At 48.1% G+C, this 25,542-nt stretch overlaps 1 protein-coding gene across 1 annotated transcript; it reads left to right on the top strand.

Annotated features, from left to right (window-relative positions):
• Window positions 1-3,993: 3,993 nt before the first annotated feature.
• Window positions 3,994-24,709, top strand: LOC131400553 (glycine receptor subunit alpha-4). Its single transcript, XM_058535270.1, has 9 exons — window positions 3,994-4,114; window positions 7,671-7,798; window positions 8,083-8,150; window positions 8,782-9,005; window positions 9,144-9,226; window positions 10,791-10,931; window positions 13,824-14,038; window positions 18,330-18,479; window positions 24,345-24,709. Exons 1-9 carry the CDS (start codon window positions 4,044-4,046, stop codon window positions 24,633-24,635), a joined length of 1,371 nt encoding a protein of 456 aa, XP_058391253.1. The 5' UTR covers window positions 3,994-4,043; the 3' UTR covers window positions 24,636-24,709.
• The last annotated feature ends 833 nt before the right edge of the window (window positions 24,710-25,542 follow it).

Raw genomic sequence — 25,542 nt, 5'->3', positions numbered from 1 at the left:
GCGTTCCCTCAGCACCTCAGCACCTCAGAAACCCCCACTTTCAAGTAAACTTTCACATCCTTGGAGGTTGAAAATGACCCTGTATAGAAAAACTCACACACAGCAAAAAGACACAGCCTTGCTCCTTGGAGATCCAACTGAAATGGCCCAGTCCTTGTCAGCAGATTTTTTAAAAGGTGTCTGTCTTTTATTTCACCCTCTCCCAACTTCCTAGCCCATTGCTTCTGAAAAGTAGCTAAAGATCTGGAAGTTTCCTCAGATTGAGGATACAGCCTGCCTTCCAAGGTACCCCTCAGACCACTTTCTACTCTAATAAGTGGGATAGGCCACATGGGGGAGTTGGGTCCAGGAAGATATGCCAAATGATTCTCCAACTTTGTCCCCAAAATCCAGCCCTAGAAGTCACAAATAATAACCATCCCAACACAGACATGTAGCTCCTCAGATTGAGGTTTCAGGAAGCCTGTTTGCCAGGAGGGTGCAATTGCAATTTTCCTTGCATAGGGCTGAAATGTGACAGACTCTTTCCCGGAATGAAACACTTATGAAAATGTGCTTAATCCATTTTTAGCAGCTCAGTAGTTTTTTTCAGGACGAAATATATTATTTCGTCCTGAAAAACACTTTGCCTATTGTAGCTTCTACACAACCTCAGTGCTGCAATACAGCCAGTTCTCAGACCGATGGGGCAGCCAATTGCAAAACAAGAAAAGAGTGCAATACATTTTGGAATGTGGAGATTCATATACACCGTAGTTTGATAAAAAGAGGATAAAAATTTTAGGGGGCAGGGCCGCTCGGTGGCGCAGCAGTTAAGTGCGCGTGCTTCCCTGCGGCAGCCTGGGGTCCGCAGGTTCAGATCCCAGGTGCGCACTGATGCACCGCTTGTCAAGCCATGCTGTGGCAGTGTCCCATATAAAGTAGAGGAAGATGGGCACGGATGTTAGCCCAGGGCCAGTCCTCCTCAGCAAAAAAGAGGAGGATTGGCATCAGATGTTAGCTCAGGGCTAATCTTCCTCCGACACACACAAAAAAAGTTTAGAGGGCAAGGCTGGCGACAGCTTTGTACCCTTTCCAGACCGGAAAATGCTGAGATCATCTTCAGAGAGTGTGGCTTCCTGTTGGTACAGGAAAGTCTTGAATGGACATCTCTCCTGCTGCTTGTCACATCTTAGGAGCAGCTTTCCCAGTTCTTTGCCTCCCTTTCCTCTCTTCTTCTCCCAGAGTCTGCTTCCAGCACCCTAAGAAAGCCGTACCCCTTTATCATGCCAGCAGACATTTGGTCATTGCTGCAGCCTCTCATAAGAAGGGATCTTTCCTCCCAGGAAGCTGACCCTGCTATGCTCTCCGCACTCAGGGATCCCATGGGGCACACAAGAGGTGAGACCCAAGACAATGGACCAGTCCCCAGGGGCCTATGCCTTCTGTTAGCCCAGAATTCCAGATGAAGGAATGTGAGGCCACAGGCCTAAGGGGCAAGGGAATAAAAACTGCTTCCTCATTTCTCCTTGTTCTCCTTGTTACCATTACCTCATGCTGGCCCTCTCTTGGCACGTCAAACTTATCATTCTTGTTTAACAGAGAGAGATGCAAAAGCACCTGGGCTAGGGGATACCCAGTTTGCATCTCTTAACAAATGTTCACTAATTGCCTATAATGTGCCATAATGTGTCTGGTCTGGGCCCGGGGATTTGGTGGATCATGTGTCTCTGTCCTCGGGGAGCTCTTGGTATGGAGGTAGGGGAGGCAGGTGAGGGGGCAGCTGTAACGGGCTCCAGGTGCTGTGAAGGGGGAAGGCGAGGGTCCTGTGGGAACACATTGAAGAGTCTCCTAACCCAGAAATGAGGCATGTGGGGGCAGTTCACGAAGTCTTCCTTGAGATAGTGACAACAAAACTCAGCCCAGAAGGATGAGCAAGAGTGGAGGGAAGAGTGCTTTGGTAGAGGATCATGTGAAACCACCTGGAAACTGGAGAGACAGGTGACTCAAGATGCAACAGTGGGATGAGCAGAGTGACCAGACCATGCAGCTCCTTTAAATTGCTGCTTTCAGAAGGTGAACCTGGGGGGAGGTGGGAGGGAGGGAAACATCTCCACCAGTCTCCCTCCTTCCTCCCGTCCAAGACTCTCCAGGGTGCTAACGATGTTTTGGGGATAATTTGTTCTTTGAATTTTGTCCTTACTGGCCACAAACACATTATTTGAGGCTTGTAATATTCCCAGTCTCAATTCCAAAAGCCCAGCTCCCCCATCAACATTTCAGTGTGTATTCTTTAAAATTATCTTCTTTCCCTTTCATTTGTGGTTTGAAAATTCCTCTTCTTTAATAATAACACAGCCACAAGGGAGAAGCAGGACAAGTTCTACTCCTCATTGCTTTGTCATTAATCCCTCTAAGTACCCAGTGGGTCTCACAGAAGAGCTTTCAATCCCCACAAACCCTCTCTGGCGAGGTTAGGGGGCTGCAGTCAGCTCTGGAGTCACCGACCCCTCCCCCAGTACACACTCAGAACTCAGCAGAGCTGGTGTGAGAGTTTCCACTGAAGAAGAAATGAAAACCCTTGGCTTCTCACTGTGTAACTTAGGAAGAGAGAGTGAGAGAATGGAGATGACCAGGTTGAGAGAATAAAACGGGGATGGAGAGAAAGTGAGGGCCAAAAAAGGAAGGGAAGACAGACACAGAAGGTGAGACACAGAGAAGAAACAAAGAGGGAGATGGAGAGAGAATAGACGAAGGAAAGCTTCACGGAGAGAGGGAGGAAAAGAGGGAGGGAAGGAAGGATGTTGCGTGGGCAAGTTTGGGGAAGGGTCCAGCATAGGACATGGAGCTGAAGCACCTGGATGCTGAAGGAAATGGGCAGAGGCCATAAAGGAGACCAGCCCACCTTCCCTGTCTCTCGCCTCCATGCAGGGCTGTTGGCTGCCCGGTCACTGTTCTTGGTCCCTTTGACTCCTCTGAAGCTTGCAAAACCTGCTGTGTTCCAGGCCTGCTCTCCCCTGCCAGGGACACCTATCCCTTCCCACAGCCTAGTTGGGCTGGGGAGAGGGTGTGTGTGTGGGGGAAGGGGTTTCCAAGAGCTGCGGATGGCCAGCCAACCTCACCACAGATGACCTGAGGGAGGGAAGCAGCCAAAGAAAAGGATGCACATCTATGAGGACGAAGGAGATGGGGGCAGGCAGACAGACTGACAGGCAGGCAGACCACATATGAGGAGGACTCTGAAGTTCCTCTGTATCATCCATCCCCTGTGCCTCCATCCAGAGGGCTGAGAAAAAGCTGCCCCTGCCCTTGGCGTCCTCTGACCTGAAGCTGTCAGCCTGAGAATACCCAGTGGTTCTGCCTAAACTCTCTCAGGTCTTTTTCCCCCTTATAAATATCATTAGGACTTCACAGTTCAGCCCCAGCTTGGCTCCAGGCTAAAAGGGAAGCCGCTGGGGAGGGGGAGCAGGGCAGCCTGCATGCACTCCTCCAGCTGGAGAGTTAGAAGCTAGACAGAACACCTCTGGCCCTCTTCAAGGGGCAGCAGCAGCCCAAGCTCCTCCCCAGCACACAGACACGCTCTCGTTCGTTCTCGGAACCCCACTCCAGCTGCCGGCGACTGTGCCTTTAAATTGCTGCTTTCGGAGGGTGCATCTGGGGGGAGGTGGGAGGGAGGGAAACATCTCCTACCAGTTTCCCTCCTCCCTCCCCTTCAAGACTCTTCAGGGTTGGAGAGTGATTGCTGCCCAAAGAGAATCGCCTTCGGCTCCCCAGCAGGCAGGCTGAGGCCCTCCGGAGCCCCAGGCGAGCCAGAGCAGGAGCTGGTAGGGTTATCTGTGTCAGGATCATTTCCAGGGGAATAGTTCTGGCCCCTGACTGGTAACGGCAGGGCAGAGGAGAAGAGACCAGAAGAGGAGAAAGAGCACAACTCCTAGCCCGGTCCCTGCGGGCTCCTTGTGAGCAGCCCAAGTTGGAGGAAGGCTCTGTACTTTCGACTTCCTCGCCAGGATATCACCTCTCACCTTGGCAGCCACGCTGAGAAAGGGCTCCAGGGTCCCCGCAGAATGACAACTCTCGTCCCTGCAACCCTCTCCTTTCTTCTCCTCTGGACCCTGCCAGGGCAGGTCCTCCTCAGGTGAGCTGAGTGGGGGTGAGAAGGAGGTGCATGCAAACACTGCCCGGGGGCGGCAGGGGCTTCTGGCACAGTTTCCTCTAAGTTTGCAAAAAGCCCACAGTCTGGGGGGCTCCAGGGGAGAAGATGCTCTTCCCCAATTAGGACCCAGGAGACTTTCATGAGGGATGTCAAGGCCCCAGAGCTGATCGGAAGGCTTCTGCGTGGGTAGGAGCTTCCTGGGCCTGGGTAGGGGCTAGGTAGCTGAGCCCAGAATGGAGGCCATCTATCCTGCCATCCAACCCTATCTCCCTATCAGTTTGGCCACACACTGCTCAGATCCCTAAAAATGACACCAACATCTGCCAGCTGCCCACCCAAGAGGCTTCAAGTAGCAAAGGTTGGCCCAAAACCACATCAGAATGAAGCTGGGCTGACCAAACCTTGGCCCTCTGCAGTCACCCTGCCTGTGCCCACGTGGCTGCTCGTCTTCCCTGGAGGGGCACTAAGTGGCAGTCATTTCCTGTGCTTTGGGAAAAGACATGCTTTGGGCTCACTGTAAATGTCCCCCCACCCATTCCCACTTTCTCCTTAGACCAGGAGCCAGTCTAGGTGGACAGGGTGAGCTGAGGAGGAAAGATGGCTGTGGTTTGGGCTGAACTGGTGAGAGGAGTGCCTCCAAAGGCGGTGGGGAGTGTCACCGCAATATCCTCCTCCTCTTCTTAGGTCAAGGAGCACACCAGGACCGCTTGCCTCTGAGGAGTTTCCTGCCTCACTGCTTGCAGACACATTGGCTGGCAGGCAGGCAGGGACACAGTGTGGGGTGCTAAACTTCTTACGAGTGAAAAGCAGCCCAGAGTGGGACGGAGCTCAGCTGGAGTTGATAGGAAGATTCAGGCAGAAGGGGGCACCTTGCTGGCCTTCCTGGAGAGGAGGCTGCCTCAAGGCCCAAGCTTTGGTGACAACATTCCCACTTGGGTGATTAGAGCAAGACAGGCCCTTAGGAAGTCTTGAGTCTAAGTCCTTCATGGTACATGTGGAAACTGAAGGGGGCGACCTGTCCAAGGTCACTCAGGTACCCAGTAGCAGAATCAGAGTTCTCTCCCCACCCCACCCCAGGGCCTTGCATGAGCTAAATTTTCAGCTCTGGAACTTCCCAGGTTGGGCCAGTCTTTGGGACTTTCCAGGAATGAAAGGGAGGAAGGAGTGGCTACACAGGGTGACTCTGTCCTAAGGTCTGCAGACAAGGTAGCCTTGGAAAAGAGAGGCTGCAAGAGGGATTGGAGCCCAAGACAGCTGAGCACACAGCCTGTCCCAGGGTCCTGGGGCTGGGGCTAGCACGAGAGGTGAGCTGAGAGTGGGGCTGTGGACGATGACAAGGGGCTGCTCCATGTGCAGGGCCATGTGACCTCCCAGCAGGCAGGTGGCAGGCAGCCAGCAGCAGCACCTGGCCAGTGTGGACACCCTGTGGTGAAGCCACGAACTTCTGCTTGCTCCAGTACCACCATCAGCTTCCTCGGAATTACAGAGCCTGCTTAGGCCGCCTGCTCTGGCAGCCCCTGCTTGGGGCCAAGGTGGCCTCTGTTCCCAGGGTAAGGGCTTCCTTCTGCTCAGGGGTTCAAGGAGGCAGGACTCTAGGAGGTCAGGGTGCAGCTGCCCCTGACCTTCTCCCACTCTGGTTCCTTAGGACCCCACCCTGGGCCGCTTACATCATAGTGTAGTGATAGATGGACTTAGTTCTGAAGTCAGTAGCTCTGGGTTAGAATCTTGGCTTTACCATTTACTAGCTGTATGATTGTGAACAAGTCATTTCACCCTGCTCGTCCTCAGTCTCCTCATCTATATAATGGGGATAATAATAGTACTTTTTGAGAGGATTGATGTGAGAAATAAACTAGATAAGATGAATAAAGCATTTAGCATGGGGCCTTAGCTATTTTTATTATTTTATCAGTCACTGGCTGCTGCATAGATTTACTGAGAAAGAGGGGCCCATTGGCTCATAGAGAGTCAGACCCAGAAGGACAGCAGTCACCCTCCCTCCCAGCCCCACAGGGCAGCAGCAGTAGTGACAGTGGAGAACCTAGCTCTAGCACCTGGCACAGTGATGATGGCAGCATGGAGCAGGAGGCACAGGCTCCAGCCAGAAGTCCAGCCTGAGCTCAGCCTTGGCTCCACCCCTGCACCCCACCTCTGCCCTCAAGGCTTTGGTGAGCTCCTGATCCCTAATCTAGCTGTGGGCTGGTAAACAGATAGGCAGGCACGTGGAAGGGCCTTTGCTGCTTGTGGAGGGAAACTTGTCAGGGAGAAGGGGCTGGCCTCTAGGCCTCTTCCTCAAAATCAAGCTATTAAGAGGGGAAAAGACAGGAGTTGACCTTCTCAGCATGGCCACTCTACTGGGAGGCTTTCCCATGCTCCTAGAGCCCTGCTTCCTCACCTATTTTGTTGCCAAAGCGGCTTTACCTGCCTGAAGCTGCCACAACTCTGAACTGAGGTGCAGCTCAAAACACAGCTTCCTTCTGGAGCAAACCCCAGAAGTCAAGCCTCCCTCTCCAGAAGCTGGGCCCTTGTTCCTGAATGGCTCAGCATGAAGGCCAAGCAACGGAAACCAACTCTCAGGGATGCAAGTTGTCCTTGGGCCCTCCCATCCTTGGCTAGGCCCCATGGGCAAAACGTTGCAGCAGCCACATTATTTCCAGTGAGTCGTCACTCCTCTTTGAGTGCTCAAAGCACCTTCAGAAAAAGAACACTGGATGAGGCCTCAGCCTTGGGTTTGAGTCCTAATCCTGAGGTTCGCCTTTGAGACTTTGGGCAAGTCACTCCTCTCTTGGTTTGTTTGTTTGTTTATTTATTTATTTATTTATTTATTTTAAATTCCACATATAAGTAATATCACACAGTATTTGTCTTTCTCTAACTTATTTCACTTACCATAATACCCTCTAGGTCCATCCATGTTATCACAAATGGCAGGATTTCCTTCTTTTCTGTGGCTGAATAATATTCCAGTGTATGTGTGTGTGTGTGTGTGTGTGTGTGTGTGTGTACCACATCTTCTTTATCCATTCATCTGTTTCCATGTCTTGGTTATTGTGAATAATGCTGCTATGAACATGGGGTGCGGATATCTCTTCGAGATCCTGATTTCAATTCCTTTGGATAAATACCCAGAAGTGGGATTGCTGGATCATATAGTCGTTCTATTTTTAATTTTTTGAGGAAACTCCATAGTGGTTGTACCAATTTACATTCCCACAAGTCACCCTTCCTTTGGAATCCTCAGTTTTCTCATCTGTAAAATGGAAATAACAAGCCTCACCCCATTACACTGAGAATTATGAGGGTAAAAAGATCTAATATATGTGAAAGCAATTTTCTAGGACCAACTAGTGAGCTGCTGTGTTGGCTTATGGATGTTTCTGTTCTCCTCATTTTGCAATGGGCACCCAGAGACCCATCTTCTCCTATCCTCCTGCCTGATGGGGAGACCAACCAGAGGTGGGTGGGGACAGGGAAGGAGAGGGTCTGTGATAAATGCAGAATACAGCTGGCTTCAGATTTCTTTATCTCTTCTGTCCAGGGTGGCCTTGGCAAAAGAAGTTAAATCTGGGACCAAGGGGTCCCAGCTCATGTCCCCCTCTGATTTCCTGGACAAGCTTATGGGGCGAACATCTGGATATGATGCCAGGATTCGGCCCAATTTTAAAGGTAACAAGTATTCACCTTACAAAAGTCCCTCCCTCCCCACTCCTTCTGCGGACACACTGCTGAGCCAGCCCCTATTGCCTGCTCCAAGGACAGGAGGCTGGAGGTACAGGACTAGCTCTTACAGCTCAGAAGGAGCTTCCCCTCCTCATTGCGAATGAGCCTGTGTAGTTGGCACTGCCTTCTCCCAGCAGTGCCCTGGCCTCAAGCTTAGGGAAGGAGTCCTGGAACCTGCTCCCAGCCTCCAGGAATGCACTGCCAGTATAGCTGTGCTTTGCTACCCTTAGGCCCACCCGTGAACGTGACCTGCAACATCTTCATCAACAGTTTCGGCTCTGTCACCGAGACTACCATGGTAAGTAGTCTCCCTGTTCCCGCTTCCATTCTAGTGTGAATGGGAGAAGCCCACCAGATAGCAAGCCTTTCCCCCCTCTACTGTCCTTTACATGTTTTGTGGTCATGGCTAAAGTCATGGGGTGTGTGAAGTTGGTCACTAAGAGGATGTCTTTCCTCATCCTGAGGTTTCATTGGCTAAAGGCAGACTAGGCTAAGGAGCAGATGGTCAAGCATGGGAGGTAGCACAGGCTTTGGAATCAGACAAACCTGTGTTCAAATCCTGACTCTTCCATCTAATAGCTGTGTGACCTCAGACAGGTTACTTAAATCTCTCTTTGTCTCAGTTTCCTCATCTGCAAAGTGGGGATTGTAGGAGCACTCTCCTCACAGGGCTGGTGTGAGATTTAAATGAGATGATGCATATAAAGAAAGAGCTTAGCAGAGAGCCTGGCACATAGTAAGTGCTTAATAAATGTCTTTTCCCTTCCCATCTTTGCCATATCAGCCCAAGGCAGACTCATTCTCCAGTGGAAAATGCCCACTGCCCCTGAGATGTGCTCCCAACATCTCCTCCTCACGGTCCTCCTGCCCACGTAGGTTTGCTGGGCCCCTGGAATAGCACTGACGGGCCCGTCTCTGCACCCTCCCAGGACTATCGGGTGAATGTCTTCTTGCGGCAGCAGTGGAATGACCCACGTCTGGCCTACCGAGAATATCCTGACGATTCACTGGACCTTGATCCCTCCATGCTGGACTCTATCTGGAAGCCAGACCTGTTCTTTGCCAATGAGAAAGGGGCCAACTTCCATGAGGTGACCACAGACAACAAGTTACTACGCATCTTCAAGAATGGGAATGTACTCTACAGCATCAGGTGCACCTGGTGGACAGCCAGGAGAGTTTGGGTCAAGGGGAAGAAGCTAGATAGAGGCTGAAGGGTGGGAAGAGGGTCCCCTGTGCTGTGCGGGGCCCCAGTAAACCGATGTCACTTCTTTCCTCCTGTCCCTGCCAGGCTGACCCTCATTTTGTCCTGCCCGATGGACCTCAAGAACTTCCCCATGGACATTCAGACCTGCGCGATGCAGCTGGAGAGCTGTAAGTGTCCCCAGAGAGTCACAGAGCAAGGCCTGGAATACCAGCTAGTTAACCCCATCCCATGATATTCCAGATAGGAAAAGGGCAACCCAGAGTGGGGAGGGACTTACCCAAGCACATAGTCAGTTGTTGGCACAGATAAGACTAGAAGCCAGGGCTCACTAACATCCAACACTGTGTGTTTTCCCATCCCCACACTAATTGCTGGTCTGGCTGTCCCACAGGGCTGGGGAATGGGAGGCACCAGCCTTACATAAAAATGTGCTTGTGCTGGTTGTGGGGGGTCATTTGAGGGGCACCTCTTCTGCCCAAAGATATGTGCCCTCTCACAGTGCATAAAGTAATTCTATCTTTACTCCCCCTGAGTTAAGACATTCAAGATGCCTATAAAAATGCCAAAGTTGGCAGGGAGGGGGGTACTCTTAAACCCTGATTCCTCATGAACACAGATAACTTTTGTAGAGAGGTGGGAGAGGACAGTTCCAGGCATAGGACAGTGGCCAGGGTAGCAAGGTCAGCCAAGGGCTACTCTATAGCAGGCTTGCCAGCCCATAGGGGCTGCCCCAATTGCAGAGAAGCCAAAGGATGACAAGGGTGGACCATCACCTATGTCCACTCCTTTGCCATCTCCTGGGCAAGGTGAGATTGTGAGATCAGGAGACATCCACTTGGTCCTCAGAGAAGAAGGCTTGTCCGGCTGTTTCCAGCACATAATAACAGTGATGGATAGAATGTGTCCTATGTGGTCAGCTCTTTAGAGTTCATAAACCACTTTCATACCCAGGTTCTCATTACCCACTCCCAACAACTCTGAAAAGTACGTGGAGCATTTTACAGAAGGGGAAGTGACTTGCCCAACGCCACACGGTTACTCTGAGTCAAGGCCCTACACTGGATATCTGTGAGATTTGATGTTTCTTCTCCCATTTCCACCTGACATATGTGAACATGGTCATATATGTGGCAGGAGTCTTCACTAACTGCTAGCTATCTGTGAGCAATTTGGCATGTTTAGATGTTAGTTCTTAATTTGCCCCAGTTCAGGGCCCTGGCTAGGAGTCTGTGGTATGCACTGCCCCATGCCTGACTGGCAGGGTATAAATAGCTCTCTCCTCCCTGGGGTGAGGTGGCAGAAGTCCTGGCACTGAGGCTGGCTCAGCTCAAGACATGTGGTCGGTACACATGTCTACTCCCCCGGGTTTGAGATATGGCAGGAGGTTCCCAGCTGGGCTCCTTGACATCTTTCCAACTCTTTTGACATCTTTCCAACCCTTTTGACCTGCTTTCTAGATTTGCCAGAATAATTTCTCTTTGGGCCTTTCTAAAGCTTGAGAACTAGGTGGGAGAGGAGTCTGGAATCTTTCTGATTTAACCACGTAGGATGGGCCCATGAGACAATTGACCAAGTACCCTCTTCAGAGGTTTCCCTTTCCAAGATGAGCATGAAGCTCCTAAAACCCAGGCCTTACTCCTTATCTGTTCTTTTCTGCCAGTTCTAACCTTCTCCCTACCCCTCACCCAACACCCACACTCTGCAGCCCTCTGCCATCTCTGTTACTTTCAGTTGGCTACACCATGAATGACCTTGTGTTTGAGTGGCTGGAAGATGCTCCTGCTGTCCAAGTGGCTGAGGGGCTGACTCTGCCCCAGTTTATCTTGCGAGATGAGAAGGATCTAGGCTATTGTACCAAGCACTACAACACAGGTAAAAACCCAGGATCTTTACGGGCTGTGAGCCACAGGAGGGCCTCCAGATGGGAGGGAAGGGGGCAAGGCAGCCAGCCTCTACTGAAGGCCCAATCTGTGCCAGATGTGGTGCTAAGTGCTTCATATGCCTTATCTCATTACGGTAGGGATTATCAGCCCCATTTTTCAGAAAAGGAAAACTGAGGTTCTGAGAAGTTAAATCAATTGTCCAAGTCACACAGCTAGTAAATGGCTGATTTAGAATTCAAATCCAGATCTGTCTAACTCAAAAGCCCATGTTCTTGTCCCTGTCACACGCCGCAGAGCAAATGGGGCTGTGCCAGTGAGTGACAGGAGTGTCCCATCTGTCCTGGAGCCAACTTCATGTGGAAGGTGGAGAATCTACATCTGGGAGTAGCCAGTGGCTGTGCTGAACCAGGAGGGAATAGGGCACTGGCTACCTTATCGTCCACACCTCCTACTGCTGCCACCACTGCCCAATTCTCTTGAACTGACTTGTTTTCTCAGTTGCGGAACATGGGCCAGGAAGTGGAGAGAGGTTGCTTTTCCAGCCTGAGCATCTGTCCCCTGCAGTTTCCCAAAGAGTTACTTGTTCCTCATTTCTCCTGGCAATTTGACTACAAAGAGCTATGACCCTGAGATAGAGACCAGAGGTTGAAGAGGACAGATCCTGGGTACCTCCTATGATGTGCTGACATGTTTTGGGTGCCACCCTATGAATATGTGTGTTTGTGTATGTGCGAGGATAGGGAGTGGGAAGAGGAACAGGCCATTGAATTTAGAAAATGCTGGTGGGAGTAGAAGTTGGTATAACCTTTTTCGGGAAAAAAATGGCAATTTGAATATACATCAGTAGTATTCCAATTTTGGTGTATATTATATTCCCCTGGGAGCCTGTTAAAATGTTGATTCCTGGGCTCTACTTCTCAGAGATTCTGATTACATATGCTTGGAGTGATGCTCAGAAATCTGCATTTGAACAAGCATCCTGAGGATTCTGATGCAGGTGGTCCAGGGGGCACACTTTGAGAAACTTTAGTCTAGAAACCAATTTTTTTTTTCCTACCTGTTGATCCAGGAATCCCACTCCTTGGAATTTATTATAAGGAAATATTCCAAAATATCGTATTGAGTTTAGATCCCAAGAGGGCTCTGGGTTACTGTTTATACTAGCAAAAACTTGGAACTGTTCTAAATATCCACCAGTACGGCAGAAGTTAAGTAAATAGCATGGCGCATCTGCTTGGTGGGATGTTATCCAGACGTTAAAAAGGACGCTTGCAAGGTGCTTATATCAACATGGGAAAGTACAAGTGGAAAAGGCTAAGATTCAAAGTTGTATACACAGAATGATTATATTGTGGTAAAAGAAACAAATCAAAAGCATGTGTTTAAAAATCCTGGAAGGAAACAACACCAAATGTTTCTGAAGTCGTGTGATACAACGGATAAGAGCAAGAACTTTGGAGTCAGATAGAGCTGAGTATGAATTCTGGCTCCACCATTTACTAATTGAGTGACCTTGAGAAACATAATTTAATCTCTTCAAGCCTCAGTATCCATATCTGTAAAATGGGAAATAATAATTTTACCTGCTGTAAAGAGTTGTTATGGGATTTAAATGAGATAAACTATGTAAAGTCAGGGCACTTAGTAGGGGCTTGATAAATGCTGGCTTATGAATGTTATTATTCCTTTTCTACTTCTCGCTTTTTTTCTATACTAAACAAGTGTTAACTTTGTCATTAAAAACAAAATCACTATTACAGAAAAAAAAAAAAAAGGAAGGAAAGAAAATATGGACATCTAGCAAAGGCATGCGATGGCAAGAAGCCAGGGTGACGTGAGGTGGAGTAGTCTCAAAGAACAGTAAGAGATCACAGCATGCCAAAGCCATAATCAGTCATCCATGAAATCCCTAGCCTTGAGGAATCAGACAGGCCTGATAAGAGCAAGCTTAGGCCAGAATAAAATAACAATATACACATCCTCTGCTTTTTGCTTTAGTTATCCTAAGCCTCTGCTGCTGGGAGAAGCTCTGAGCTAGTGTTTTCTTAGCCTTGGGGCATGGGAAGCAGAGTAAAGGGAAGATGGCTGGCCGAGGATGCAGAACGTTGGTACATGCGCCTGGGGCCAACGCACTTTTTGTTGGTGGAATAGAATGCGGCTGCCTGATGCTCTATGGGAACCCGCTGCCCACTGTCCAGAGCTAGTCTCTGTTGGACATTGTGTCCAGATGTTTGCTATCTGGCTGTTCTCACTTGCTTAAGACACAGGCAGTGTTTATTTCAGTGAATCGTTGTTACTAGAGAGCATCTGGGGTACCAGCAAGCTCAAGCAAGGCTGCTGCGATTTGAGTGCAGTCTAAGCTCATTGCTTTGTTAATAATGATAATAGTACCAGCTACCTATGTGCTCAACACTTCAAATACATTATCTCATTTAATTCCTACAATAGCCCAGTGATGATGGAGTTGATATTGTTATTACTCTGTTTTACAGGCAAGGAAACTGAAGCCCAAAAAGCTTGGGTGTTTTGCTTGAGGTCACACAGCTAGTAAGTAAGTGCAAGGTTCAAGATTCAAACCCAGGCAGTCTGGATCTGGAGCCCTCTTGCTCTTGATCCTCTTGCTGTGCTGTCATGTGGAAGGCCTTCTGCTGGAAACTAAATTACCAGGAGCAAAAAGTCAAGTCTTTTTGATGGCTGCTCTGAGAGCTTCCTCACAACATCCGTCTGGTGCTCCTTGGGGCCATTTTGAAAGGCTCATTTATTGGCCCAGCTGAGGTGCCCAGAAGCTGGCCCATGGGGATAGGGCTGCCCTAGTCCTGCCCCTCAGGTGCAGCTGCAGGCTGGGGACCTGAGGCCTGATACCTCACCTCTTTCCTTGCAGGGAAATTCACCTGCATCGAGGTAAAGTTTCACCTGGAACGGCAGATGGGCTACTATCTGATTCAGATGTACATCCCCAGCCTACTCATTGTCATCTTGTCCTGGGTCTCCTTCTGGATCAACATGGATGCTGCCCCTGCCCGTGTGGGCCTAGGCATCACCACCGTGCTCACCATGACAACTCAGAGCTCTGGCTCCCGGGCCTCTTTGCCTAAGGTGAAGAGATATGCAAGGGAACTTGCTTGCGTAGAGCTCCCCATTTGCCATTCATCCCCTGTTCCCTCCTGCTCACTATTTTCCTTGGATTTAAGGTAGAGAAGAGCCATTGAGCAAGAGCAGGTGGCCTGCATTCTCTTCTCCCACAACATACTGCTAATAACATGCTAACAATGTGGAAGCCGGGGTTGTGGATGCTGTCTGGCTAGGGAAGAAGTATACACAGTGCCTGACTACGTTGACTTTCGTCAGGAAATACTAGCATGTCTGAGATCAAAGGACTCTTAGGAAGTAGAAAGTCCTACTCCCTGATGGTACAGATGAGGACAGTGCAGCCCAGAGAGATAGAATGACCTTCTCAAGGTCATGCTCCACATGAAACAATCAAAGAAATAGAAAGATTTTAAACCAATATCTATATTTTACTTTGTCAGAAATTGGATACTACTAGAAAGAGCTCTAGAGACAGTATCCATTCTTTTGCAGTGAAAAAGTTTTGAGGTAGCAAATAGTAATTAAAGTCAGTGGACTCTGATCATCTTGGATTATGCAGAGAGATTTTTGCTGATGGGACTGGGCCCAGGTTCTCCCTGCCTCGTGTCTTCATATAGAGAATTTAGAGGTCACCTCAAAGTCCTTACAGTCAGCTAGGCTCTGAGAAAATCAGGGAGCAAGCCCATCAGTCAGTAAATATTTATTGAGCACGTACTATGTACCAGGCACTGTACTAGGCCATGGAGAAATAATGGGAAACAAAAACAACATAGTTCCTTGTGGATCTTACATATTCCCTCTTGCTCTGATTTGATGGGAACCAGGCCCTGTGATCTCTCATCTCCTAGGGCTTATTCCTAAGAAGACATTCACTGGGGACTTAAATAGGGGGTATTCTGGGCATCCATGGGGAATTTACGAATTTGCTGTATAGGGGCAGGGGGGGTGTGTGGTGGTTAAGAGTAGGAGATTAGACTCAGGCAGATTTCAGTTTAAGTCTCATCATTTGCTAATGGTGATCTTAGGTAAATTCTTTAACCTCTCAATCTCCTTGCCTGTAACATGGGAGTAAGAATATTACCTCTTCCATAGGGTTATTACAAGAAGTAAATAAGATAATGTATTAACACAGAGAACAGTGTTTGGCACATAATAGCTACTCGATAAATTTTAGCTATTGTTATAACTATTAGGTGTCTGGGTGGAAAGAACTGAGTGTTGGACCTAGGGCTATAACAGCTGGTGGTGTTCCCAATTACTTTTGAGTTGCTGGGAAACCTTTGAGGTGCTCCAAAGCCCTCTAGGGATAAATGGTAACAAAACTCAGATTAGGATCAAGATCAAAACTCAGATCAGGGGAAGTTGTCAGGGACCATTTCCTATAAGTGTGTTTCCTAAGTGGATGGGGATATTGAAGAGGCTCTGAGAGGCAGACTGGGCTTAGGCAAGGGGTACAGGACAGGGCAGGGCTGTGATGACCATGTTGTGGTAGTGGTTGTGTAGGAAAAGTAGAGGCAGAAAAGTGGTTCAGACCTAGGAACCCTGCCCTAGTTTATTGCCACCGCCACACGAGGAGATTCTTCTCTAACTCAGGGTGGTACTGCAATTTATGCCTTACTCTTGCCCAGAGAACTTCCTTCTCCAGTCCCCTCTTGTGAGCAAGCACAATCCATCTATTCCCAGGAATTACGTAGTTTCCTCATTTGGAAAAAATGGACTTTGTTGGAGGGATTTTTTGTGGTATTTGGTGCCTTCTCATTAGATTTTGATGATCTTTTCATGGCCTCATTGGCCAGTAAGCAAAATATGTAGGTATTCACCCCGACCTAAATAGCTTCTTTGGCCAGCACCACAGAACAAGGAACTGAGTAAGTCAGGGAGCTTCTGCTCACTCTTGTTTGTGCAACATTAGATCTGGTAGGAGCCCTAAGGAAAGAAGTGGGGCCAGGTCAAGGGCTTCTGAAAGCCACACCAATCCCACCCCCAATACAACTCTAGTGTCCAGGATGAGAGAAGCAGAGGTTCACTGTGTAAGAAACTCAGCTGAGATGGCCATTTCCCATGCTTCCAGGAAACCACTCCTTTGCCTCTACAGGGGCTCCCAAAGGCACCAATCACTGTCTCCTTACCAGGCTCTTGATCTACACAACTGCAGGTGGCTCAGTGCAGAATGGCAGAGCTAAATGGAAGTTTCTACCAGAGACTGACAGATTAGACCTAAAGTTGCAGCATGGAGGAGGGACTCAATTCTCTCGAGATCCTGTAATCTAAATGGCCCACAGCTCTTGAGGCAGGTAAGGAGGGCAAAAAGAGCAAATAGAACCAGACCAGACAAATACACCGCTAAAGCATCTCCTTGGGAGCCTACTGAAATAGTTCACCATGGCAGGGTCATAGATTGCAAGGGGTGAGATGAGGCTGAAGAAGTAGGCAGGGACTAAGTGCCATACTAAGGGAAGCATAGACTGTATTGTAAGGGTAATGGAGAGCTACTGAAGGGTTGTTAGCCGGGGAGCGATATGATCAGATTTACATTTTGAAAACAAAACTCTGGCTGCTGTTTGGAGAACAGATTGGAAGTGGCAAACAGAGATGCAGGGGACCATTTAGGAAACTGTTGCAGTCCCTTCAGATGAGCTGGGAGAGTGAGCGGATGGATTCCAGAGATATTTAAGATGTATTATTGACACACTCATCATTAACAAGGCTTTTCTCCTGCTGCTTAAGTTGTCTTTTTCTTTTGATGGTCCAAAGCCTTTCACGGACCTCTCTTGTCATTACCTCATTATTGATCTTCATAGCAGACTCGACGACATCCCTGGGGACACAATGGGACTGGGAGATGGTGAATGAAATAGGATGCCCTCTTAGTATGTGGCAAAGTGGAAATATCAAAGGATGCCTTTCTCAACCTTAGTACTATTGCCATTTGGGGCTGAATAATTCCTTGTTGTGTCTGGGAGTGGGGGGAAGGTGTCCCGTGCATTGTAGGATGTTTAGCAGCATCCCTGGCCTCTACCCACTAGATGCCAATAGCTACCATAACCCCAAAACTGTGCAACCAAAAACATCTCCAAACATTGCCAAATGCTCCTGGTAGGGGGCGGAAGAGTCATCCCAGGTGAAGAACCACTGAGGTGGAAGGTTTATCCAGTGAGACCTGCTCCTTACCTGGAGTCCGCAGCAGCCTCACTGTCCAACATAGCAGAGGCTGGTGAAAGAGGTTGTTTGTCATGAGTTCTGCTCCTGCTGGGGAGCCCCATAGAGTGAGCTCAGCAGCTCAAAACTATGTAGGGAGTCAATCTGATTGAGGAGGTGAAAGGACTTCATAAACTTGAGTTCCGGCCCCCTCCTCCTGGCCCCACCCAACTGCAAACCTGTTCCAGGAGAGGTGAGTGTTCAAACTTCACAAGGGAAATGGGAAAGAAAAATAGTCAAAGGCTGCTAAGGCAGGTAGTGAGAGGACAGAACTAGGGACTGGACAGGCGGATGCCAACAGTACCTTTAAATTAGAAAAGTGTCCATAGCTGAGGGTGGGTGGCGCTCCTTTGGGATCCCTGCCCTGTTCCACTCTCCAGTGTGAGAGATGAGGCCTCAGCTCACCACTGTGCTCAATTCCTCAGCAGAACCTCTCACGAGGAGCAGCAGGAAAAACCACAGGGTCAAGGGAAGAATAGGGGTGGAGGAGGGAAAGGAAGGAACTCCTAGTCTGATATTGAGACTGTAGCCTAGGCAAACGGCAGTGCCACTGAATAGAAAGCCCAGAACCCCCAAGTTCTAGTGCCACCTTCTCACTGGGTAACCTTGGGTAAGACTTTTCCTCTCTAGTCTTGAAGTGTCCTCATGTGTCTCACATGGGACTACCGAACCCTGCCCAATTACCCCCATGGCTATGATGACCCTAGGAGATAACAGAGGGCAAACAAATGCGGCGTTCATGTTCGTTGCTGTTTATTGAAAGAAAAGAATCAGAAGAAGACAAGAATGAAAAGAATGATAAGAAGCAGAAGCAGAAGCACAAAAAGAATAAAGGAAGACAGGAAAAGAAGTATAGGGAGGACAGGGAGATGGAAGTAGAGGGTAGAGAGTGCAGAGAGGTGAAGGATGATGGGTAGCCCGATCTCTTTGACATGGGCCTTCAGACAATGGGACACATCGTGGAAAGCTTCTTTAAAAACCAGAAAAAATTCAGGATAAAACTGAAGAATAGCAGGCAGTTGATATGGGCTGGCAACCCACTGGAAAGGCCACGGAAGGACTCCAAGAAGGTTGATTACGCTGTTGGTGGCTGTTGCAGGTGTCCTACGTGAAGGCAATTGACATCTGGATGGCGGTGTGCCTGCTCTTCGTATTCGCTGCCCTGCTGGAGTACGCTGCTGTCAATTTTGTCTCCCGTCAGCATAAGGAATTCATGCGACTTCGAAGAAGGCAGAGGCGCCAACGCATGGTGAGTATAACTAGGGAGGGGCCCACTTCCTTTCTCCTTTGGACTCCTTCCTCCTTACTACTCCTCCCACAAACCAAGCCCCGACCTTGGGCTGCCAGGGCTAGCAAGGGCTGCGAGGACTAGCCAAGAAATCAGGAACCCTGGATTCTAGTCCCAGGCTGGTCACAGATAAACTAAGTACTTTAACCTCTTTGATCCCATTTCTTTATCTGTCCAATGGGACATTAATCCCTGTAGGGCAGTCTAGTAGAGTGATTAAGAGCATGGGCACAGTGCCTGGCACATAGTAAGCACTGAGAAAATGTTAGCAAGTATTAGAACCATATCAAGTTAGTCAATGTGAGATTGCTTTGAGAATTAATAATTGTTGCTCCTGGCTCTCCCCCCACCCGGGAGGAGGGTACCCCGGGTCATCATACACTGATTGGTGGTTAAGAATTAAAGGGTCAGGCATTGGTGCCTTTCTAGGGGAGCATTATAAAAGGGTCCCCATAGCTAAGCTGGAATTGAAAAACCATTACTTGCCTCTTCTGGCTGTTGGATTTCTTCGCTTTGATCTTCATTAGGCACATCAGAGTTGTTGGGTGTGAGCTGTTGTTCTCCCTCACTCTTGTTCACTAACCCCATTTCTTCTACAGTAGAATGATAACCTGGGGAAATACAGTAGAGATCTTGTCATCATGACAACAGACGCAGTTTACCCTCGCTTGCCCAGACAACAGGTGCTAGGTACATTGTCATGACAACAGAGGTGCCTGGGCCGCTCTCACAGAAGCAAGTGCCCAGTTATGAGCAAAGCTGAAAGCCTATTCTGAGCTACACACTGGTCGCTTAATCATCAGACACAGAGTTCTGGTCTATCTTAAGCTCTGACTTCTTGTTTTCTGCCTAATCTGGAGGCTCTAAAGCCAAAGGGGCAAGTACATATGACCTCTGCAGGGAGAGGAAACAATGATCTGAGCCCACTGGCTCTAGCCTATCGGCCACTCTAGCTCTAAGGCTCTTCTCTCCTCTTAACACCCCACCTCCCACCTCAGCTGCTCCTGGGGTATCTCTACCATATATCCGCACTAAAAATAATTCACAAACTACCTTTGAGATTTCATGTCCCTTCCTAAGGTCCCTTTCTGCTGAGGGCAGGGCTTCTGTCTTGTCTAGTGGTTTGTCAGAATTTATCAATTCTTGCCCAGCTTTAGTCCTTTAGATGGGCCCTGGGAAACCTGCCCTCTAGTGGACTGATCCACAACAGCATCTCCTTGAGTAAGACCCATTCTTCAAGAGACCTAAAAGACTTTCCTATCCCAGGCTGACTGAAGATGAGAAAAAATATACAGACTTGGCAGAAGGGCAAGAAAAGAGGATGTATGCTTTTCTAAGCTAACTGTCTCCACCCCCTCTTTAGCTGTGTCAAACCTGCCTGCAGCTACCAAAATCTTATCTTCATGGGGGTTTTGATCTTGATGCCTTCCCAATGCCTACCTTGGAAAGAAGAGAAAGCTGCCAACCAGTTTGCGTTCTTTTGCCAGCTAAATCGCCTGTGTGGGTGTCCCAGCAAGAGACGACTGCCGCAGTTTCTGTAGAGCTACTCCAGGTTGACACTAGTCCCACCTCTTTCCCTGCACCTCTCCAACCCCCAACTACCCACAGCCTAACGCCTCCTGGTCATATGTAGGTTGATCCTGATCTCATAATGGAGTCTGTCATAACCAGTGCTCAATTGTTACAAAGTTATAACAGCAGCCTGGGCCCTCCCTGCTTAGGCTGCTGGATCCTGCCTGAAAGTGGGTTAGGCTTATTATTAACGTAAATAAAACCTGAAAATTAAAACCTATGCCATTAGTCATGTCCCTTTTCAAGTTTCCTAAAGCCATTGCCATCTCAGTAGAACTGTAGTGGGACTCCTGGAGGTCACCAAGCAGACTGGAAAAGTTGATGTAGAGTTAATCCATTTCTAGAAACTCTGTCTGGGCCCTGCTCTTCCAGCTAGAGAAGCAGAAGTCTTCAGTCTGAGAGTAGCCCTCTTGAGGAAGGGGAGAGAATCCGTATGATTTTCAGGGACCCCTTAGCCAAGGGCAAGTTAGGAGTATCCTAGGAGCCAGCCAGCTGTTCACCCAGCTCCAAGCTTAATCCTGTTGTTCTCTAATCTCTCTTCAACCACCTATCTCCACTGCACGGTGGTCTCCTTCCACGTCACTGTCTAAAGTCGTTTAATTATTTATTTATTTATTTATTTATTTATTTTTTGCTGAGGAAGATTAGCTCTGAGCTAACATCTTTGCCAGGCTTCCTCTATTTTGTATGTGGGTCACTGCCGCAGCATGGCTGATGAGTGGTGTGGGTCCGCACCCAGGATCCAAACCCAAGAACCCAGGCTGCCAAAACAGAGCTCACGAACTTAACCACTAGGCCACAGGGCCGGCCCCAAAGTAGTTTGATTTTTTTCCACACCTTTCCACTTTGTCTTCCCAGCTAGTGTATAAGCTTCACAAGGAAGAGTCTATCTCTCTTTTTCATAGCCTCAACAGGCCCTAGCACCAGGCTCTGGACACAGTAGCCATGTAACCCAGTCCACCAACCTTTGCAGGCTGACTGGCGAGGGCTCTCTTTCAAGCTGGACAGAGAGGAAGACTTGCCATCATTAATAGAATAACTTGAGAAATGGAAGAAATTTCAAAATACTGCCAAGTCCTCTCAGGTGCTTGGTCCCTGAACCCTGCATGCTCTCTCTCCATCCCCCAGTATCCTCCCCTATTCTCCAATCTCTTCTTTTCTCTTCTCTTCGCTTCAATACATATCACTCAATACCTATCACTCTTTCCCATCTCCACACCTCACCTCCCACACTCTGCATTCCCTCTCCAGCTTTGTTTTGGAATATCTTCCCTCTCTTAATCCCCAGCCCTCCTCCCCTATAGATGGCTGCAACAAAAATGTTCTATTTCAACAGCCATGGAAGCCACAAAGTGGTGTTTAAGTCTCCATTGTCCCTCTTCAACACACACATACACACCCCCCTTAGAATTTGACTTAAATAGATAATACCCAAATCCAGGACCCTCATCCTTGGATTATAGACCATTCATCTTTGGTCTCCCAACTACAAGTGGTACAATATATTAAAATCAAAAAGAGCCAAGGGAAGCTTACTCTATTGGCTATATTTTCTATCTCGTATGAAATAGCTTCTTCAGCCTGGGAAATATTTTCGAATAATTCCCTGTAGATATACTTATTGAAAATGGAAATAACTGGATCTATAGAAACAGAAACAGCAGTTGGATTCACCTTTCTCTTTCAAAGCTTTTTGAAAACAAATATATTCCAGGCTCGTATCCTATAGCTGGGGGGCTGAGGGGATCAGGATGAACAGTGGGGAACAGTGGGTCTGAGGGACCTTGAACTGGAAAGCAAAAGAGAAAATCATTTTATTTACCCCCTCATTTTTCGATTACTTGAGAGATATTTTGTTTGCCTCTGGTTCTTCATCTCTAAAATGGGTCCAGCACAACCTCCCTTGTAGGAATGGTGTGAAAATGGATTAGAGAATACAGGTGAGGTGAGCCAAGGCCTTTGATGACTGAAGCTATGTAAATAACTTTGAGCAGAGAGCTAAGGCTGCCCCACTGCAGCAACTCAGGGGCAAAGCACAACCACAGTAGTGAATTGCCTCTGGCCTACACATGTACAACTCTCTCTACAGAGACTGCCAAAATCAAGAATTATGTAGCAAAGCTCCCTGGTGGGCAGACTTAGAGAGATTTTTTCCTGTACCAAAGGTGCCGCTTTTTCTAGAGGCTGAAGGGCATCACGCCATTGTGCGGGAGTGGGACAAAGAGTAACCCTTTTTCCTGCCAAGCACTTTGTAACTGAGGAAGATTCTCTAGTGAGTAGACTCTTCAGTTTGAGACCCTGAGAGGATGCTGGCTTCATGAGAACAAAGCCATTCCCTGTCCTATATTCTGAAGCATGTGGCTCATCAGTCCATTCATTCATTTAACTGATATCTACTAAGTGCCTACTAGATGCCAGGCGATATGCTAGGCACTGGGGATACCGCAGTGAACAAGACCGATACTCTTTCCAAAGTTTGTACTATGATCCCACAGAAAGCAGAGAAAGAGATAGGATGTGTTGGTGAATCTCTGGCCTGAGCTTGCCTGCCCCTGATGTCCAGTGACAGGCCAGGCCTTCTAGTAATGCAATGATCCAGGGTTACTGGGTCCCACCACACCAACGTCTCATCTATGAAGCCACTTTTCAATGCATTACCATAGCTGCAGCGTTCCCATTATAAAAACCCTATGATATCTTTCTAACTGCACAGTGGGTGTAAAAATCTACTTTATCCACATTTTACGTCTATCTGTGTCACATCCATTCAATGTACATGTACATTATTCTTATATTTTATAGTAAATGCCTCAGGTAGCTGTAGGGTGATTAACTCTTCCTAGTTTGCCTTCGACTTCCGCAGTTTTAGCACTGAGGTCCCAACTCTCAGGAAGCCCTCAGTCCTGGGCAAACTGAGATGGTAGTTGACATCATCCCCCAGGGGGTATTTCACTTCAGGTGATTTCTTAGATAGCTGAGGCTTTTACTCCTGTAAACATCAGTACTTTAAAAAATTGTAACCATCTTTGAAGGAAGTATTTCTAGGTTCTGGTATACACTTACCTTCCTCTGTCTAAAGTCCAGGCTGTGAACCATCACTTCTGATGGCAGTGTGTCCTTTAAAAACAGACAAAACTAGGTGTGTTTGTGTTGTGTATAAACTAGGAGTAAATAGGCTCTGAGTGGACGCCTGGTGGGCTCTTATGCCTCTCAGCTGTGTTATAGCTACTTAGGGTTTTCACCTGACTATTGGATAAATGAACTTTGTGTAGTCTGCTACATTACTTAGTGCTTATATAAAATTTACCTCCTCAGTGTTAGTGTTCATCATAATGCATATATTGTCCATGAATGGAATGTGTATTGGGTAATAAATATTACCCTAGATGTACTGACCCCTATATCAAAATCTGCTGATTGGCAGAGAAGCATATGTATCTGCAACAGAGTAATCAGCTTTACCCTAATTTGGATAACACACTAGGTTACTTAAAACTTTTGGGGGCCGGCCCCATGGCTTAGTGGTTAAATGCACACTCCACTACTGGCGGCCTGGGTTCGGATCCCGGGCGCGCGCTGACGCGCCGCTTCTCCGGCCATGCTGGGGCCGCGTCCCACATGCAGCAACTGGAAGGATGTGCAACTGTGACATACAACTATCTACTGGGGCTTTGGGGAAAAAAGGAGGAGGATTGGCAATAGATGTTAGCTCAGGGCTGATCTTCCTCACAAAAAAAAAAAAACTTTTGGAACTTTCAGCTTTGAGTCGAGATAAACAATTGTTAAAAAAATACTATGTACAAGGAGAATTAATTCTGCAGCTTTTGAAAGTCATTAAAGTCAAGTTGACCAAGTCTAAATATCTCAGCTGTGCTTTCTAAAGGTTTCATTGTTCTGCTTATTCTGTTTATTACCAGTCAGAAATAACTTGACTTTGAGATGTCCCTGTCACAGTGGGTTGGCACTTCACTGGTTTTTAGATGGCTCTAAATGATGCTCTGCATTTTAAAAAGGCAGGTTGGGGCTTATCTGCAATTGGAATCATATATACCATATGTACCATGTATAGCTGCTTAGCATACATCGACCTCATGAGTAGTTTTCTGGCCATAAAAAAGCATGCAATGGACCTGTGTACCCAACCACCCCGTCTGCATAGCATCAGCTATGAGATATTTGTGTGTGACCTGGTCGCTAACCCTCTGCCTTAGAGCTGTGACCTCAAATTCTGCCTTTTCTTCCACATAATTCTAGGAGGAAGATATCATCCAAGAAAGTCGCGTCTATTTCCGTGGCTATGGCCTGGGTCACTGCCTGCAGGCAAGGGATGGAGGTCCAATGGAAGGGTCTGGCATTTATAGCCCCCAACCTTCAGCCCCTCTTCTAAGGGAGGGAGAAACCATGCAAAAACTCTACGTGGACCAAGCCAAGAGGATTGACACCATCTCCCGGGCTGTCTTCCCTTTCACTTTCCTCATCTTCAACATCTTTTACTGGGTTGTCTATAAAGTGCTACGGTCAGAAGACATCCACCAGGCACTGTGAATAGGGTGGAGGCTAGAGAGTCCAGCTGTTGGCTTCCTTCCTTTTGGGTGGGCTTTCCCCCTCCACTAGATTCCATCAGGGGTTTGAACAGCTCCTTCCTGATCTCCCACTCATAACTTCAATGGCCAATCCCAAAGCTATGGGGGCCTACACTGCATGGTGCCAATAGCAGCTGTACTTAGAAAGATGGCTTTTCTACTCTAATCCAGCTCTTCTCCATGCTATCCCATTTCTCGTGAGAGTAAGGTTTGGCTATGTTGCTGGGGCCAAGATGACCTTCTTCCCTTGCTGGAGCCTGTCTGTTTTCCAACTCTCCAGTGGAGAATATTCAGACTGCTGCTAGTAGATTCTGGCATTTGTCATCTTAATCTGCACCACTCTTCACCCTGACACCTCCACCTAGAGCCTGGCCTTTACTGTGCCCTCTGTCCCTCCTACTGTAGGCTCAAATAGTGTCTCTCCCGCCCACAAGTGCTGTCCTGGGTGACCCAGTCAGCTTTCCTTGACTATGGGAGGAAGGCAAGGTGACAGGTTCCCTACTTCTCAGCGAGGTTGGAACAGTCATGAGCTGCACTGGGATAGGGCATTTCTATACGACCCAACAGAGATCTTTAAGTCTCCTAGGATGCTCAACACTGTCAGAATGGGGTCAGGAATCTTGGACTCTCAGAAAGCCCACCCTTCCAGATCCACCTGAACTTCCTGGTCTCAGAAATATTTGTTTTATTCTCTAACTAACTAGCATGGTGGCAGGGGGTGTTTGGCTGCTGGGGAGTATAAAAAGAGCAAAATGCTTACTTTTTAAGAAACTTACTCAATGATGCTAGAAAACTTTCAAGAAAAGTAAGATCCAAGGTAGTAGGACCCAGGAAGAATAGGATACAGAAACTATCCTCAGAGAGATTTT

The sequence above is a fragment of the Diceros bicornis genome, chromosome X, assembly GCF_020826845.1.
Source record: "Diceros bicornis minor isolate mBicDic1 chromosome X, mDicBic1.mat.cur, whole genome shotgun sequence".
Taxonomy (NCBI): domain Eukaryota; kingdom Metazoa; phylum Chordata; class Mammalia; order Perissodactyla; family Rhinocerotidae; genus Diceros; species Diceros bicornis.
Note: the sequence above shows the minus strand (reverse complement) of the source record. Positions and strands in the feature narration are given on the sequence as shown.